This window comes from Armigeres subalbatus, chromosome 3, assembly GCF_024139115.2.
Source record: "Armigeres subalbatus isolate Guangzhou_Male chromosome 3, GZ_Asu_2, whole genome shotgun sequence".
NCBI lineage: Eukaryota > Metazoa > Arthropoda > Insecta > Diptera > Culicidae > Armigeres > Armigeres subalbatus.
In genome coordinates, this window is record NC_085141.1 from 362,485,802 (window position 1) to 362,505,808 (window position 20,007).

At 41.1% G+C, this 20,007-nt stretch overlaps 1 protein-coding gene across 1 annotated transcript; it reads right to left on the reverse strand.

Moving 5' to 3' along the window:
• Positions 1-18,373: 18,373 nt before the first annotated feature.
• Positions 18,374-19,706, reverse strand: LOC134222865 (CD63 antigen-like). Its single transcript, XM_062702009.1, has one exon. It carries the CDS (start codon positions 19,704-19,706, stop codon positions 19,251-19,253), a length of 456 nt encoding a protein of 151 aa, XP_062557993.1. The 3' UTR covers positions 18,374-19,250.
• Positions 19,707-20,007: the final 301 nt, after the last annotated feature.

Here is a 20,007-nt window from a genome sequence, read left to right on the forward strand (position 1 = left end):
ATAGAGAATGTCTGTACCAAATTTGGTTGAAATCGGTCCTGGGAGTTGAAAGTTACACAGAATTGTTCGTTTTCTGAACAAAACCCTCCCACCACCCCTCCCCTTTTCTACATGACCATCCCACCCCTTTGTTAACTTCCTCTGAGGATAGAGAATGTCTGTACCAAATTTGGTTGAAATCGGCCAAGTGGTTCAGAAGTAGTTAGCGAACATACATACATAGATTGGTTTTTATATATAGTATATAATATAAATATATAATATATATATTAGTATATTATACTTTTCGATATTGACCTCTGCCCAGAAAAGGTCAAATTGACACTGATTCAAGACAGTCAGATAATCATCCGTGCGCGGCTTCTCCACGAGAACGGCAAATACCTCACCCTGCAGTCGTTCGCTATGAGATGGCATTACTTCAACAATGAGAAATGGGATCCGCCCTGTCCCAACTGGACCGCAATGTTGTCCGACACGGTTAAGGATAACTTCGTCAATGTTCTATCGATAATAGTGATCGGTAGATCAATTAATTATTTTCCGGGCTCGTGACGACGAAGGTTCCATTCCCGCTGACGCTGCGCCTCAAGCCGCGATGCTGCAGATGGGTATCAAATTGGTCTGGGTATCATGCCATGCCGCATCACAAAGCCGCCTTCAAATCAGAGTGGAAAGCACTGGAAATCACCGAAATCTGACGAACATTGATATGGAGATGCTGATGGCGGCCAGTTGCGTATACCCGTCGGATGCTGTCTACTACAGCCGAGAGGAGGCTGCACTCAAAAACTAGAATCGAAGCTGAATATGGCAATTAGTTGTTATTTTTACTGGTTAGCGATTATTTTGCACTTCAGAAAATCGTCAAATTAGACTTGCGTCCGACGAAATATTTTACAAAGTGGTAAATAACAAAGTAAACAAAAGCAAAGGGCTCTACAATTGCGTTAAGTGTTTTTCTAATGACTAGTCGGTAATTTTACATTTTTCTCCGGTGTTGCTGTTTTGATTCGTACCGACTTTTTGTGCAGTTCAGCAATTTTCGGATTTAATGATTTGTTCAGTAAAAATAAGTAAACGTCTGCGCCATAAACATAATTTTTTACCGAAACTCGGGAACTTATTACTGAAAATCATTGGAGGTCTATTAAAAAACTAGTATTTCAGTAAAATGGAAATTTTGCAGTTGAAACTCAGTAAACAAAATACCGAATATCGAAATGCTGGTTAAGTGTGTAGGCGGCATTAAGGATGGTGATCGCTCGAAAGTTCTCACACTCCAGTTTGTCGCCTTTCTTGTAGATGGGGCATATAACCCCTTCCTTCCACTCCTCCGGTAGCTGTTCGGTTTCCCAGATTCTGACTATCAGTATGTGCAGGCAAGTGGCCAGCTTTTCCGGGCCCATCTTGATGAGCTCAGCTCCGATACCATCCTTACCAGCTGCTTTATTGATCTTTAGCTGTTGAATGGCATCTTTAACTTTCCTCAAGGTGGGGGTTGGTTGGCTTCCATCGTCCGCTGAACTGACGTAGTCATCTCCTCCGCTGCCTTGACTTTCACTGCCTGTACTCTCAGCGCCATTCAAATGTTCCTTGTAGTGCTGCTTCCACCTTTCGATCACCACACGTTCGTCCGTCAAGATGCTCCCATCCTTATCCCGGCACATTCCGGCTCGCGGCACGAAGCCTTTGCGGGATGCGTTGAGCTTCTGATAGAACTTGCGTGTATCTTGAGAACGGCACAGCTGTTCCATCTCCTCGCACTCCGCTTCTTCCAGGCGGCGTTTCTTCTTCTGAAGAAGACGGGTCTGCTGTCTCCGCTTCCGTCTATAGCGTTCCACGTTCTGCCGGGTACCTTGCTGCAGCGCGACCGCCCGCGCTGCGTTCTTCTCCTCCAGAATCTGTCTGCACTCTTCGTCGAACCAATCGTTCCGTCGACTTCGACCCATATACCCGACGTTGTTCTCCGCTGCGTCGTTAATGGCTGCTTTAACTGTACTCCAGCAGTCCTCAAGAGGGGCCCCATCCAGCTCACCCTCTTCCGGCAACGCTGCCTCGAGATGCTGCGCGTATGCAGTGGCGACATCAGGTTGCTTCAGTCGCTCTAGGTCGTACCGCGGCGGTCGTCGGTACCGAACATTGTTGATGACGGATAGTTTTGGGCGCAGTTTAACCATCACCAGATAGTGGTCCGAGTCGATGTTAGCGCCACGATATGTCCTGACGTCGATAATGTCGGAGAAGTGCCGTCCATCAATCAGAACGTGGTCGATTTGTGATTCTGTCTGCAGTGGTGATCTCCAGGTGTACCGATACGGGAGACTGTGTTGGAAGTAGGTGCTACGAATGGCCATCCCAAGAAACAATTCAGATCCATAAATCAACAAGCTTGTTGAACAATTGTTGTATAGAGGCGATGGTAGTTGAACAATAAAGCTTGTTTAAGAAGTTGTTTAATAAATGTTATACTGATTGAAATCACCGCATTAGTTCCCTGTTTTGTTGTTGTTTGAATAAAACATCGAATAAAAGTTTAACAAATGTTGCCCTAAATTTTCCCTGGCAGGGTGAATTACAGTTGTATTATTCACTGTAAATATACTGTATTCCACCGAAATAAATCCTATTTTGTGTAATCAAGTTGATATTGAATAACATGTTTATGTGATGCTTAATAACATTTGTTAGAATTTGTTATTCAACATTGCTGCCGAAGTTGTACAATTCAATGAAGTAATGTGTCTTATATTAGATTGTAAGCCATAATTTTAAAAAGTTCAAAAAGAGTGGTACATATCATATCAGTGGTCAGTGAAAACACCGGTTGTTGTGTACAAGTACAACACAAACCAGTGGAAAATGCAGCGACGTTCATAAAATTATACCAAAAAGCATAATTTAAGACCGAAACACGCGAGACAATATATCGATACCTTATCAATACGAAGAACCAAATTGTAAACCTTCTCAGATTCAATCCTGGGGGCCCTTTGCAATGACGGATCTTCAGTAGCCTTGCGAGTTGAAAAGCAGGCCAAGTTCCAGTTGGAATGTAAAGCCATTGAAGAAGAAGGCCCTGTGCAATCCAATTTTGCAATTACCTCAAAAAGACTGCCGGCCTCGATTGTCTCCACAACAAGAAAGAAATCTACAATATATTAAATTGCACTTTAACAATGGATTTTTCACTAGAATATTAAAAATACGTACTTTTGCTCATTTTTCTGCGAATATTCACCGCTATGATCACTGCACCGCACTGTTTGTTGTTGCTGTTTTAACAGTGATGGGCAACGGATGCGCGCACGGATTGACTATTGGAAGCAGATTGTTTCGGAATTCATTATTCAACGATTCTTAAACTGCAATCGCCCTAACTACATTCGATGCTTATCTGAATTTGTATAAACGTTGCTTGCAAACGTTTTCAACAATATTGTTGTCATATACATTCTATTTAATAAACATAATCAAATGTTGTTTATGCAATGTTTGTGCAATAAATTGTTCAATTTGGTGTTAAATCATTTATAACTACATTTAACATGGTCGATTTATATCACCTTGCATGTAGCAGCGGAAGAGCAGGCGGATGTCAATCGAAGGGTCCTGGGTTCGAGCCTCACATCGTTCGAGATTGTGTTAACTGTAGTAATGTCTAGTTGATTTAAAAAACAAGTCACAGTTCTATAAATTAATTAGTTGAAAAATCGATAGTTCATGAAAGCAATAAAATAATATCAAGATAAAAACTATCCGTAAGAAATAGTTCTCTTTTAACACTTTTATAAAAAATGCTTGTTGTGGAAACTTGTAATAAACTTTATTTGAGATATTCCTTACAACAATTGAGAAGCCACCAAAACCAACGTTATTCAACTTGCATTCGGGACTTTTTCTCAAACTAATGTTGAATAATAGTTTCCTCCAATCTTCTATGTTACACAAACAACAGTACAGTCTTATTTGTCAAACATTGAACAAAAGCTTTATTAGTTCGGATAATAAGCTTTGTAGTAACAAGCGTTGAATTAATGTTGCTGTAGCTCTTTTATTGTTTTTGCAGTTGAACAATCGAGGTAAGGTGATAGCTTAAACATTTATTTCAACATGCTTATAGAACTACTGCTGTTGAATAGATTCTCCATTTTTGGGCGAACAAGGTTGGTATAGTAGTATTAAATGCAATAAATCAATCATAATTAAACATACAGCTGAATAGCGTAGCTATAAGAGACATTTCTTCAATCAACAATTGTTTCTTGGGATATTCTTGGAGGCGGCGAAATCAATTAGTCGTAGGCCGTTTTCGTTCGTTCGCTCGCCTAACATAGCTCTGGTCCTCACAAGTTCCAATACTCACGCTTCCACGGGTCTTCCGATGACAATTGACCGCCAGCTAAGGGTTCCCTAGCAGCACACATGTTCTACATATGTTACTGCAACTCATAAATGATCACCTTTAGTCACAATCAAGTTGCTGTAACCTTTTCAGTCTGACTTGTGTTGCTCGGGTTGCGTACTTAGCTGGTAGTGCAGCCTGGGCACTGTTGTCCTTCTGACATCAGCTAGAGTGAGAGGGTGCGTACTGTGGGGTCTGCCTAGGATGTGGTGGGGTTCGACAGTGGGCTCTGTTGAACTTCTATAAAAGCTGCATGTGTCCCCAAGCAGGCCCTATCAAAGCGACCGTGTGCCGCTCAAAGCGCACTAGCCTAGTCCTGGTGTTGGGTGGGACTTTAAACAAATTTGACCCGACTGATCGAGCGTCTGTCCACCAAGGAGGTGCGGCTCCAACAGCGTCTGTTCTGGCATCCAGCGGCTGAGTATGAAATGCTATTCCCCGGAAGCTATACCTAAGATGGCAGCCCCATCCCGGTGGATAGGGAACCTTGGGCCAACAACCTACTGTTCCCGAAACATCAATTTGTTCGAGAATCCGATAATGAAAGAATACGGACTGATTTTACGGCGTTTTCGTTCGTCAGCCGGTGAGCGCTGAACTTTCCAATAGTCGGTCTAAACTCCTCCTCTTGGCCTCCATCATCAGTGCTTCCGGAGTGTGGGCTATGGACGTTGATTATGCTGAAGTTGAAGAACCGGCCTTTGATCCTCAACCTGCACATTCTTTCATTGATCGGCCACCACCCGATCACGCGCCTTTGCATATCGCCCATCACTATGAAAGCTGTTCCCAGCTCGTGTGTGTTGCCGCAGCTCTGGTAGATGGTATGATTACCTCTAAACGTTCGCACCATTGATCCCTTCCAACAAACCTCCTGCAGCGCTACGATGCCGAATCCACGGTCCTTGAGCACATCGGCGAGTATGCGTGTGCTCCCGATGAAGTTGAGAGATTTGCAGTTCCACGAACCGAGTTTCCAATCGCTAGTCCCTTTTCGTCGCAGTGGTCTTCGCCGATGGTTCCGGTCAGTACTCTCTTGTTGATTGTTCGTTGCTTATGACTTTTAAAGGCTGGCTTGCAGGGCCTGACACCAAACCCCCTAAATTTCCGGAGGATCATTCCTCCTTATTTCCGGTGGACCATGGTGCACAGTTTCACTTAGAGTCCCTCGCTGGCACTCGGACGATGATCAGCCGCCCCTAACATGGAGAACAGACGCTGTTGTGAGCCGATCCTGACATGGAGAACAGACGCTCAATAAGATTTGCACCTCCGGAGAGGAGCAAACCCCCCCTTCCCAGTCAGCATACGACCATAGTTCCCACCGGGGTTGGTTACCCGATCTTCCCTAAGGTTGCTCGTATCCCGGCCAGCACCGCGGGGAGGTAGGGATAGGAGTTGCTGGGTAAGAGGCTAAGGACCGCGAGATGGGGTCTATTTTATTCCTTCAGGTACGCGAAGTACCAATGGTACGCTTTACCCAGCATTTGCCGTGCCGTGCCGCGTGTAGTCATGCAAAGCAAACAGAAAGACACTCACGCTCTAGGGGCAAATAGTTGTCACGATTCGTTCGTAGGTAGAACGGCTAGAGTAACTCATTTCTCAGAGCAAGACTCAATCTTGCAATATTTTGTTATGTGCGAGTGTCCAAGGTAATAACACTCAATCGTGAAAGATGGGAACTCAATGTTGTTCGTAAATTGTACAGATCGCGATCTGTACAGTTTAGGATAAACTTCTAATCGGATCATGTTCGTCCGATTTCCATCGCTGGTCAAGATAGCCGCCGTGTTAAAATATAGGCAGCATTTTCCCGCTCAAAACAAAACCACGTGCTTTTCGCGAAATGACAGCAGTGTTCGATTGTATTAGTGAGAGGCAACCGGAGTCACTGAGTACATGGAGAGTGTTTATCATGACAAGTGCATACGGTGGGTGAGCTTTTCATTGACTCTGTTGTGTTTAGTGACCGTTGCGATTACCTGAGAAGCAACCAGCAGGAAACCGCAGTATTCTATTTTATCTCGAGATGCATAATAATTGTTTTTGACACGTCGCACTTGCACCGTGTCCCTGTCGTTGAGCCGTTCTTCGACTCTGCTAATCTCGTACGAAGCTTTCAATTCAACTTCATCTAGAGTGTCGCCTGTGACCTCTAGCATTACATCATCCGCAAAGCCTTCTATTTTCAAACCGGCCGGGAGATTCAAGCGTAATATTCCGTAATACATGATATTCCACAGAACCGGTCCGAGGATCGATCCCTGTGGAACACATGCTGACACTTCAATCGACTGCTGACCAGCGTTGGTGTCGACTAACAATAGGCCTTTTCACGAGACGTTTAAAAACAGCTGATTTTATCGTCAATTGACAGTTCTTCTATAAAAGTGACAGCTTCGGGTTGCAGTGACAGCGATGCAGGGAATCAGCTATAGCTGCCCACCTAGCGTTATAAAATGCATTCTTTACATCCAGTGTAATCAATGCAGAGTACCTAATACCTATCCTATTCAAACCACGTGCTATATTAGCCGTTTCCCTTTACCGACCGAATTGCTTCGATGGTAGATGCCACCAGCACACACCGTATAGTCCTACAATTTACCCTCTCTAACAACTTACCAGTTGTGTCGAGTAGGCAAATTGGTCTGTATGCCGAAGGCTTTCCCGGGGAGTTCTCAGGCTTACCCGATCAATAATGCATAACAAAATTATAACAAGGGGAGTTATTTATTTCAGAAATACATTGTAACAAAATGTGTGATAAATTTGGCTGGTTAGTTATTAAAATAACAAAAAATATATCAAAAATACCTCTAGTCGTAACGCAATTAAAACAGAGGTTGATACCTTCATATCAACATTATAAAAAACGTTGATATAATTTTTCTGTTATAATTTTGTTATGCATTCCTGATCGGGTAGGCAATAGCACCAACTTCTGCCATTTCCAACAATCTGGGATGTTTTCTTCGTCCAGGCAACGTGTTAGGCAGCTCCTGAACATATCTTGAGCGACAAGAATGGCATGTTTAAGGACCAGGTTAGGAATATGATCCGGACCTGGTGCCTCATTTAGCTTAAGTTTTCTTGCAACGGCGATAAGCTCATCGTTAGTCACTAGCCACGTTCACTGACATCTCCGGGGATTTCTCAAGAGGTGCGCTGTTGGTCCTTGCCATCACTATCCTATATGCATCCTCCCGTGGAGTATTATTGGTCATCCTACACAGCTCTTCACAGCAGGCTCTCTTACTACATTTAATTTCGTAGTTCAGAGCTCTGCCCGGAACACCTGGCGTCTTTCTAGCCTGTCCGCTTCGGTTCAAGCACGTCGTAACCTTCTTTTAGCTGTAAGACAGGTTCTGTGAAGATCAGCTATCGTGCTCGTCCACCAGTGCACCGGTTTGCGGTTGTCAGTTGGCGTAGTCGTCCTGGACATTGTTACGTCACATGCTCACATGCACTAAGGGCTAGAGTCCGATTTTCTAACCGTAGTGATTCTTCCAGCAGTTTTTGGGTCGAATTGCGAGGTACGCCATCTTAGATTAGCTTTACTGGCCCGCCTTGTGGTTATGTTGGTGTATAGCTAAAATAAAATGTATTTCCTGATGGTTACTACCCTTCGTGAACCCTCCATTTAGGCTCCACCATCCATCTCGCGCTGCAGAAGGTCTCATCGATGCATGGCTCGCCATTCGGTCCTCTGAACGTTGATGCTTGGCCCTCGTTCAGCAGGACTACATTTAGTATCGCTAGAGACTCTTACATGATATGACCTCTAGCGTTAGTGAATCGAGAGTTCCATTCCACTGCCTTGAAGTCACCTGCTACAACTAATGGTTTAAGACCAGTTAGTCTCGTTATAATATTATCTAACACCTTAGTATACTGTTTTATGCTCTATGCTCTAGGAGGACAGTAGCAGCTACAATAATAAACTCCGTTTACCTTTGATATAACAAAACCCACGTCATCAGAAGATGACACTATCTCCTGGATGGGGTACCTCCCGCAAGTCCAAATTGTCACTATTCCGGACTTATCCGCAACCCAACTGCTACGTTTAGCAGGGATGCGATACGGGTCGGATAGCAAGGTAACATCCGTCTTATTCTCGCGCACCGACTGTTGTAGCAGTCGCATTGGTTGAGATTTAGCTGAGCTATTTGCATGATCGAACCCGTCTGGAAGACGGACATGCCTGCCCACCGGATAGTTGTTTGTTGTCTGTGCCAAGACCAGCAGGCCTGATTTTGTTGGAATGCGCTCACCGAGCATATCAACCAACCCACCTTCAGCTTGGTCTTATCCAGAATCAGGCGTCAGCCAGAGCTACCAGGAATGAGGCTACATGTGTTCCAGCATAACCTTTTCGCAACCGAATCCTGGATTTTACGGCAAACTGATCTCTCAGTGTAGCTACCAGTTCACCGGCTTCGGTAATTTCGTCCAGGCCTCGGCGTTGGATTTCCTACACTTGGCGAAGGGCTCTTACCTGAAGCCTGGACAATAATTGCTTCGCCTCTGTCCTTCCTGCATTGGAAAGTATGCCCTTTGCTCTACTGGCACTCCCCTTTTCGACCAATGGTGCCTTCGCCTTCTCTGCCGCTTTTCGCTCCTTCTTCGCCTTTTTTGGGTTCACAACTTTCCTTCAGGACAGGCCTTCCACCCGGCGAACTTCGGTAGTTCTCGTAGAAGGAGGAACTGGTTTCCCTCGTTCCTTAGTGTCGGCAACTTGCTCAACCTTCTCCCAACGGATCTTAGTAGCCTTCCTCTTGTGCAATACCGGCCTGAAGTTAGCTTCCTTTAGGTCGGTTGCCATACTGACCTTACTTAGTTTTGGAGTTGCTCCAGTGACAGCCTTGCGTCTGCGGAGTTCTACAGTCTGACTTTCTGCCAGCTGGTTTTTCAGTAAGGACTCTAATCTTCGAATCGGCTTCCTTCCTGGCCTCCACCGCTTGGCTCACAGCCAACTCTTTCTCCTCGGTAAGATGGCGGATCTTTCGTTCCGCCTCCTTACTCTTACTTGCCTGTAGCAAGGACTTTCACTTCTGCTTTGCCTCTACAACCATGTTGCAGTTGCAGAGGGTCAGCACGGACTTCTTAAGGTTCTTGCTGTACTTCCCACCGTTATCCAGAAAGGACATGATTACGTCCGTTACATTATGAGATACGAAAGCTCAAGCTGTCCTGACTACGATCTAGGGGAAGAAGAAATACTAGAACTATCACAATTGGAGAATGTTAAAGAACATGAAATAGAGACCGAACAAAATATAGCAATTACTCAGAATGTAGATGAAGATAACTTTTGTGAAATTGCAGCTGATGAACCAATAGAAAACATTAGAATCGATGGAAATTTGATAGAGTTACATTGTCTGACGAAAAATCGTACTTGGAAGTTGCAACCGAAGCCTGAAGGTAAATATAATATCGATTGCAAATGGATATTTCGTATCAAGCGTGATGACGATGGTAATATTGAACGGTATAAAGCACATCTTGTTGTCAAAGGACACTTACGCACCCGCACACACACACATATATATATATATATATATATATATATATAGTTATGTCAATAGCACCTAGTCGGACTTTGAACCATGCTGACCCAGCGATACATCCAGATTGCCCGATCAGCAGTTTAAGTTATTAAATGCAGGACACGGACCAGTCAATCAGTCAGTTCGACAGAGTACGCAGTGAAGTGATAGTGTTAGCAATAAAGTGTAATCGTTTCTCTTTTCAATAAATCAAATGTAATAATGAGTAATAGGTTTTTAAAAACCCGAACGTCCCGTTGTATACTTGATTGGCGCAGCCGTCCGGTATCTGTTCGAAGTGCGTGAAAAACAGTGTAAAAGTTCGGATTCGTAAATCCGAATTAAAGTAGGTCCGCGATTACTTTAATAGTGAAAGCATCCAGCGTCATCGAGAGTGTGCTAGAGTCGAGACTTCACCGCACGCCACGGACAACAGAGAACCGCGATCCCCACGATTGTAACAGGTAAGCGAAACTTGTGATTTTATCTACCTCGCATGTTCTTAGTGAAATACGAATAAATATCATCCAATTTCATTTACCGTATTGAAGTTGAACCGTCCTTAGAGGAAGTTGAATTTCATCGCGATAAAATTAAAATTGATCGCGCGCGATTACTCGTTCTTAGAGAGAAGTAACACGTTCGACAATTCAATTTATCGTCGGGTTAGCAGCAGTTCTTAGAGAAGCCGCTCCGCTCCCCAAACAGAATTAGCAAAGTTCCGAGAGAATTGCTATTCTGCGAAACGACACGAGTTCTTAGAGAACGTGTGTTTCTAAAAACGTTTCAGTTAATGCCTAAAATTCCTAACAGGGCCAGAAGCGCCTTGCAGGTTACAAGGAAAATACTGAAGAATAAGAACAAAACGCGGTCAGCCTCCGAATCCACCAGCGATTCTGATAACGATTCAATCGAATCGACCGATCTCGCACACGTTCCATTGAAAGACCTTAATATTTCTTTCGATAAAATTAACATGGCCACAGAAAGCCCGTTAGATCAAATTGCCGCACAGTTGAACACGATGATGCAGGCAATAAATAGACTCGATGCAAAACAGAATGAGTACGACTCATTCATTCGAAATGCAACCGGAGCACCTTCCACTTCCACCTCACAATCCGCTGAGTCGTCCACAGGGCAACAAACCTCGAGGGCGAACATTGACTATCTTTTTAAGATACCGGATACAATTAAATCACTCCCAGTATTTGAGGGTAACCGCAAACAGCTGACTGCTTGGTTGCAAACGGCGAAAGACATACTTTGCCTTGTTGGAACCCCAATGACTTTGACGATATCAAAGACATTTTGATTAACGCTCTTGGGGACAGACAAGAGCTTTCTACATACAAATGCCAACTTTGGCAAAACAAAATGACGGAGGGTATTTCAATCCAGAAATATCACCAGAAAACAAAAGATATTGTGCAAAACATAAAAACTTAGCGAAGCAAAAACAACTATACAAGGATAATTGGCAGGCCATTAACACATTCATAGATGAGGACGGCCTCGCCGCTTTTATAGCCGGCCTTAAGGAACCTTACTTTGGCTATGCGCAAGCCGCAAGACCCACTGACATTGAAGACGCGTACGCATTTTTATGCAAATTTAAGTCTAAAGAGTTAACAGCCTCCTACATGTCGGAACAACCCAAACAGACAAAACATTTCAAACAGAATCCTAGATTTGAGAAACCCCATTCACAAAACAAGACTGCAGAAGAAAAAACAACACCCTTATCGACCCCGATGGAAACGGAATCCACTAAGAGCCGTTTAACACTGAATAGGAAACTCATAAACAACCAAGAACTTGATACTTCAGAGTCCGAAGATGAAGCACCACAAGAAATTTCGGTAAATTTTCAAATACAGACGGAGCTGAAAAACGAAACATGAATTACTTACCATATCTCAAGATTAAACACCCAGAGACAAACAGGATTATGAATCTCTTGATTGACTCTGGCGCTAATAAAATATCATTTCACCAGGCTTTTACCACAGCCTAAATCCATCAACACTTCTATAAAAAACGTCAAGGAAACCAAACTATAAAGCATAAAGGAAAACTAAATATATTCAAACACCTTCCCCCACTATCGTTTTACGAATATAAATTTCATTATTTTTCGATGGCATACTAGGCGCTGAAACTCTCGCCAGATATGAGGCAAAATTAAATTTCAGATCCGAGACACTTCTTATAAATGGAGAAAAGATAACATTCTTAAAATATTTCCCTTCAAAAACCCCTGTATACCACCACACGATCACGGTAGACACATTAAACAATGGAGACTGGTTCGTTCCAGAGTCCCAGAAATTGAATGCAGACTCAGTTGTCGAACCAGGATTATACAGAGCAGACAACTTCAAAACCACAATTAATATCTAGGAACTTTTTTCAAATAGGCGTAACTGTATTTGACCTTGAAATTAGAAACGACTCCTACTCTCTCTATTCTGCATATTTCGTTCAACTGAAGTTACAACCTGATTAATCGCAATCTATTCTTTGTGTTGGGTAAATTAGTTGACCAAAATAGATTGAATCAAGAGCGTGATCGCCATTTTAAAAATCAAGGTCAGAATCAATTACGCCCATTTGAAAAAAGTTCCTAGATATTATTTCAACGAAAAAGGAACTTCCAAAACTCCCAAGCCTCAAGGTTACAGTTAACAACTATGAAACAATAGACCCGATCCCCATTCAATCTACGCAAAAACTGAGTAACGAAGAGATATGTGACATTATTAGAACAGAGCACTTATCGTCATTAGAAAAAGCGGAGCTATTGGACTTGATTTTCGAAAATCAAGAAGTTTTATTACGAAAAGGTGAGAAATTATCATCGACCACCGCTATAAAACATAAAATTGTAACCAATAACGATGCCCCTGTTTACACTAAAAGCTACCGTTATCCTCATCATTTTCGGAAAGATGTTGAAGACCAGATTCAAGAAATGCTTGATAATGGTATTATCGCCCATTCATCCAGTCCATATTCCTCTCCAATATGGGTGGTGCCAAAAAAAACAGATGCGTCTGGAAAACGCAAAATACGAGTTGTTATAGACTATAGGAAATTAAATGACAAAACAATAGACGATAAATACCCCATGCCACAAATAGAAGATATACTTGACCACTTAGGAAAATCTGTATATTTCACAACACTGGACCTCAAATCTGAATTCCACCAGATCGAAATGGATCCCATCCACAGGGAGAAAACGGCATTTTCTACGGACAAAGGTCACTTTGAGTTCACTAGAATGCCATTTGGTCTAAAAACGCCCCGGCCACTTTCCAGAGGGCCATGAACAACATTCTTAAGGAATATATCGGGACCATATGTTACGTGTACCTCGACGATATTGTTATCGTTGGACGGAACCTGAAGGAACATTTGAAAAATCTTACATTGATTTTGAAAAGATTGTCACAATTCAATTTAAAAATACAACTTGACAAGTGTGAATTTTAAAGAAAGAAACAGAATTCCTTGGTCACATCATCTCTGAAGATGGCGTGAAACCAAATCCTGAAAAAATTGAAAAGATTATTAACTGGCCAATTCCCAAAACGGACACACAGATTAAACAATTCCTAGGATTAGCAGGATACTATCGCCGGTTTATCAGAGATTTTTCGAAAATTACAAGACATATGACAAAATATTTAAAAAGGGCGAAGTATTAAACCTCCAAGACCAGAATTACGTGAACGCATTCAATACATTGAAGCAAATCATATCTACGGATCAAGTATTAGCTTATCCACAATACGATAAACCTTTTATATTAACCACAGATGCGTCAGACCACGCATTAGGTGCAGTTCTGTCACAAATGCAAGAAGGAATTGAAAGACCTATCGCTTTTGGATCCAGAACATTGTCAGACACGGAATCACGATATGCCACAAACGAGAAAGAAGCTCTAGCCATTAAATGGGCTACACAAAAATACAAAACTATCTCTACGGTGCAAAATTCACTCTTGTTACTGATCACAAACCCCTTACTTTTATCAAAACTTCAGATAAAAACCCCAAAATTCTAAGATGGAGATTAGACCTAGAAAATTTCGATTATGACATAAAATATAAAGAAGGACGCGCAAACGTAGTTGCTGACGCCCTAAGCCGACGCCCTTTAGAGGTCAACCAAAATGAAATCGATATTAATGCAAATTCTTCCATTTCAGGTATCAATCAAGGAGAACAAAACATAGATGAACCATCTGCGGATTTAGAAACAGTACATAGTGGAGATGACTCTAATGACTTTTATATACATTTTGTAGATCGACCTGTCAACCACTATAAAAATCAACTGATTTTTCGGATATCTGGAATAACCACAGTAATAAAGGAAACTCTCTTTCAAAATCATCGACGAACTATCGTGGCACAACCTAACTTTTCTAAAGAAGACGTTACCGAATCCCTGAAGCTCCACCACAATGGTAAGCAAACCGCCATTCTCGCCCCTGAACCCATTATGTTAATAATACAAGAGGCATTCAAAGAACACTTTGATGCAAAAGGTCACTTCGTTTTACAACTAAACTCGTTGAAGATGTACAAAACGAAGAAAGACAGAATCAATTGATTATTAGCGAACACGAGCGAGCACACCGAGGTATAACGGAAGTGATATCTCAATTGAAAAGGTCCTACTACTTCCCTAAAATGAGCAAGCTTATCAATATGTTCATCAACTCCTGTCGTGTCTGTAATGCTCATAAGTACGAGCGTAAGCCGTACAATATAAAAATTTCCCTCGCCCAATAACCGAAAAACCAATGGAACGTGTTCATATGGATATTTTATAATGGATTCATGCAACTTTCTTTCCTTGATAGATTCATTTACTAAACACCTTCAATTATACAACATGAAAACAAAAACCTTATCGATGTCCAAAAAGCCTTGACTAAGTACTTTGTATCTTTCGGTATCCCAAAGTTAATTGTGACAGACCACGAAACGACGTTTCAGTCAATTCAATTTAGAAATTTTATTACGCAAACAGGATCTTCTTTAGCTTATGCTTCTTCATCAGAAGCAAATGGTCAGATCGAAAGGGCTCACTCGACTATAATTGAAATCTTTAACAGCAATAAACATAAATTCGAAAAATTAGGAACAAAATCAATAATCAAACTATCAGTTGCTTTATATAATAACTCTGTTCATTCTGCCACATCTTTTACACCTAACGAGCTACTTTTTAATAATAATAATAATAGCAACCCAATAGACATTGTTGATAAAGCAAACAAATTATTTACGGATGCTAGGATCAATATGTACAAAGCCCAAATTAAACAAAGAAAACAAAATTGTAATAAAGAAGATCCACGAAATTAAAGACAACCAAACAGTTTATGTTATCCCAAATATTAGGACAAAACGAGATCCCCGCGCCAAAGAAACTATAGCTTGTGATGTGAAACATAGAACTTTTAAAAACGAGAGAAATATTAAAAGAAATAAAAATAAAATCAAACGGTTAAAGACGTAAAATACATATTACAGATTATCATCCACTTTCTGGCCCTCTTTCTACTTGCCGAATCTAAAATGGAAATAAGGAATCTTCACACAGATCCAGTTCTTTTGTTGAAACTAAGAAACTGCGGGATACAGACTGGAACTACAACAATTGTTCACCCCATAAATCTTACTAATATAGAACAGAATGTACTTAACTTCCACACGTTAACAAGAAAATTAGATCCAAAATTCCAATATTTGAACTGGTCTCTAGGAGAAGTAGGATTTACTCGATACGTTTTATCAAATAAAACCAATCAGAAGTAGGAGAGTTAGGAGATACGATGCAATCGGAACGGCACTCAAATGGATAGCTGGCACGCCAGATGCAGACGACCTTAAACTCATCAATAGTACCTTGAACGAGCTAATAGATAACAATAATCAACAGATCCAAATCAACACAAGAACCAACGAACGCATCGAGGACATAACCAGGATCGCTAACGAAATAATCCAAAGGGACAATTTAATGAACAAAATTTTACTTCAGGAAGTAGACGCTCTGAACCTTCTAGCCTACATGGACTCCACTTTTAATATCCTAAGAGACATAGAGGATACCATCTTAAAATCCAGATTATCGCTCGCAAACAGTAAACTGCTATCACTAAAAGAGATCTTCGCAATAGAATCCATAATTAACGAACAAGGAATTACAACACAATTTCCGGAGGCAGCATTAGATTTCGTTGAATCCAAAATCGCCATCAAACAAGAGATGTTGCTGTACATTCTACGAATCCCAAAATTAGATACAAAAGCGGAAGTTATCCAAATCACTCCACTACTAGTGAATAATACAATAATTACCGAATTCCAACCCACATCATAAAATCCGGGCAAGATATTTTCTCGACAGAAAACCCAAATGATTTCATCCAACGTTATCCATTCATCAGAATTATAGAATCCGGATGTGTCAAATCCCTATTTTTGGCAAACAAAGCCATTGCAATACACTCACGCAATATCACGGCTTTACACAAATGATCTCTGAAGATAAAGTTTTGATCAGTGAGACGGAACAAATAACTCTCACATCAAACTGTGGTCCAGATAATAGGACACTGCATGGAAACTACCTCATTTCTTTCCATAACTGTAGTATTTGGATAAAGAACACCACCTTTACAAACAACGAAGTAACGATTAACACACCTGAAATTCTCGGAGCCTTCCCTGGACTACAAATAAACACATCAGTTTTACAGCAACATAACTTATCTTTCATCTCAAGTCAGTTGTTCTAAAACCGGAGGAAAATTCAGCACATCCAATTTAAACAATATAGAAGCAACACCTGGATATTCAGCATCTTTGGAGGAATATCTTCAACTTTAGTAATGTTCATAATCATCGTCATTCTTTGTCTTCGTAGGAAAAAGATAATTATCAAAATTAAAAAACCATCCCAAAAACGTAAAGTAAAGGACAACCTTTTAGCAGAGCGATCATCAAGAGGACAACATAAGCCAGAAGCTAAGGGAACAACCAACACCAGTAATTTACAGGCCGAGGACGACCTTTTCACCCCCCGGAGGAGTTATGTCAATAACCCTACTTACATCAGCACCTATTCGGACTTTGAACCATGCTGACCCAGCGATACATCCAGATTGCCCGATCAGCAGTTTAAGTTATTAAATGCAGGACACGGACCAGTCAATCAGTCAGTTCGACAGAGTACGCAGTGAAGTGATAGTGTTAGCAATAAAGTGTAATCGTTTCTCTTTTCAATAAATCAAATGTAATAATGAGTAATAGGTTTTTTTAAAAACCCGAACGTTCCGTTGAATACTTGATTATATATATATATATATATATATATATATATATATATATATATATATATATATATATATATATATAAAATGGATGTGAAAACGGCATTCCTGAACGGACCTTAAAGAAAGTAATTTACATGCGTCAGTCTGAAGACTTTCAAGGAGGAAATTCAAATATAGTTTGTCGTTTTCAAAAATCACTGTATGGACTTAAATAAGCTCCAAGAAGCTGGAATGAGGCGTTTTAAGCTTGGGATCTCGAAGAAATCGAACAAATAAAGAAACAATTATCGGAGAAATTTTAAATGACCGATGTGGGTGAAATGAAGCATTTTTTTGGTATCAAAGTAGAACGAAGCAGCAAACAAGATCAGATCAAAATCAATCAGGCAAAGTAGGGGAACTGTTCCATTTTCCATTTCACTGAACATATATTCGCAGAATATATTCATCTCATCGCAAAACAGAGAAATACAGCACCAATCTTGTCACTTCTTCTGGCTAACATGCATGCTCACTCCTGAAAGGAATCACAAAATTAAAAAACAGATCAAATTTCTTTTCATTGCTATATTTTTGATGGGATGGAAATGGGAGCTATGAGAGGAAGTGCCGAACCGTTCCCCTATATTGACGAAATGCTGAAACGTTTTGGAATGGCTGAATGTCGATCAGCATCAACTCCAATGGATCAAAAACTTCAACTTGCTGTGAAGAAAGATCAACCGAATCCCCTTTGAGAATAGCTGAAAACTCTGAACAAGGTGAGTGGCGTCTCGGCATTTATTTTTGGGTTAATTTTACCAAAGATTTTTTTTGTGTACACACTCAGTTTTTAATTTTGCAGCTCGGCAAAAATCCGCACAGCCGTCTGCCCGGCAAAATAAAAACTGATATCCTGGCAAAAATGACGTTTGTTAGCTGATTTTCGGCAATTTATTAGCTGGTTTACAACAACTTTGATAGAAATCTCGGCAAAAAACATGGTTGCTGGGGCACGGCTGTGGGAAACTCGGTAAAAGTTCAACATTTTGCTGAAATCACGGTAAAAAAAATTAAGTGCGTAGGCACAAATGTTATTTCTTTCAAATAAAATAAAACATGATTTTCGTAATTATAAATACATGTCGCATAGCAGGTAGGCATGTTGAAAATACTTGTGATGACTTTATTTTTATTTGTTAGATGGCCACGTGACGATTTGTAAATTATTTAGACTAACCTAAAATATGGCAATGGTGCTGAAGAAAGCAGGATATTCAATTGCAGCACACGTTTTAATTGCTCATACTGACAGTAGCTTCAAGGTCTCACAAGATTTTTTCCGTGTGCTGTCCGTAAAGCCAGAATTGATTATATTTCCTCTACGTCTCTTTAATAGCATCGTATCTAGTTTAGAAACTGGTACTTTGTTTAAAGCCTAATTCTAGAAAAAATGCAATATCAAAATCAATTGAAAAACGACGACAGTACTGAAGAAACATAAATGCAGTGCCGGGTTGATGACACCTTAAACATCCCTAATTTTCCATACAAACTTGCATCTAGAATTTTGAAGTCTCGTTCGAATTATTTTCAAAACAAATTTCACCAGAGGTCACTATAGACCACAAACCTTGGTTAATTTTTGGTTTCATCTTGAAGCGCAATCTAGTGTTGCGCAGTGTTATTGACTTTAATCTACTTCATGCCTCTATACATACTTTTCTAAGGGCTCTTACAATACGCGTATATGATGTGCCATTCGTCGTACTTCTACAAATGCTTCTACTAGTTTCTACTGTGCGCGTATTTTTCCTACTGCATGCCAAAATGAGACTTTTCTGGTCATTTTCAGAATTAACATTTTCCGAAAAGCACTATATGCCATTTGAATGAAGCTGTGCGCATTTCCTACCCTTTCATCACCCTCTTCCCTTATCTCCCTTTTTCAAAGCACCGTCAACATATAGTAGGCCATCAACATGGCCGGAACCATGGCGAATGCCAGTCCTAGGCTTGCCACCCCCAGCATTCCCGCGTTCATCAGCAGTTCCTTCGTGATCGAATCGTAGCAGCCGTCCCTAAAGATCGTCAACGATGTCTGCAACTCCTGGCAGGGTCGCTTGCGCCCACCATAATCATCTTGGCAGCACGAGTCCGGAATCCGATCGCGCCAATCGACGAAGCTTTCCACTCCGCAGCATTGCAGCTCCTCCTGGGTCATGTCCCAGGAAATGGTCATCATTCGGCGCCGACCGTACTGGGTCAATGAGTGGTAAAGGGTCTCCTTGAACGACTCCATGGCGCGATCGTGGAAGATGTAACCCAAAATGGTACCAAGGAAGATCACAGCGAACAGCAGGAAAAATAGGAGGAAGTACTGGAAAAGGAAACAGATGAACATTAGTGGGGAATCGAGACAGCATTGAATTTTATTTAAATTCAATGAAAAATAAATATATTTTCGGTAGTACCTTTATAATACGATTTAGCGAATTCTTAATACTCGAGCAGTTCTTTGGAGGTATTAAGGTATCTTCGTGAAAATGAGATGAAAAATATATTTCCGCTTTACAACATACAAGGTTTGTCTGCAAAACTTTCTCGAAGACGCCAAATTCGCCTTAAACAATCTAAATCTCAAAAAACCTTTGCGCTGGACCTGATCCTGGACCGATAATCGAACTCGCTATTACCAGATTGGC

Excerpts from the sequence above, each read along its gene's own strand:
- LOC134222865 (XM_062702009.1), bottom strand. The coding sequence starts at position 19,706 with ATGTTCATCTGTTTCCTTTTCCAGTACTTCCTCCTATTTTTCCTGCTG.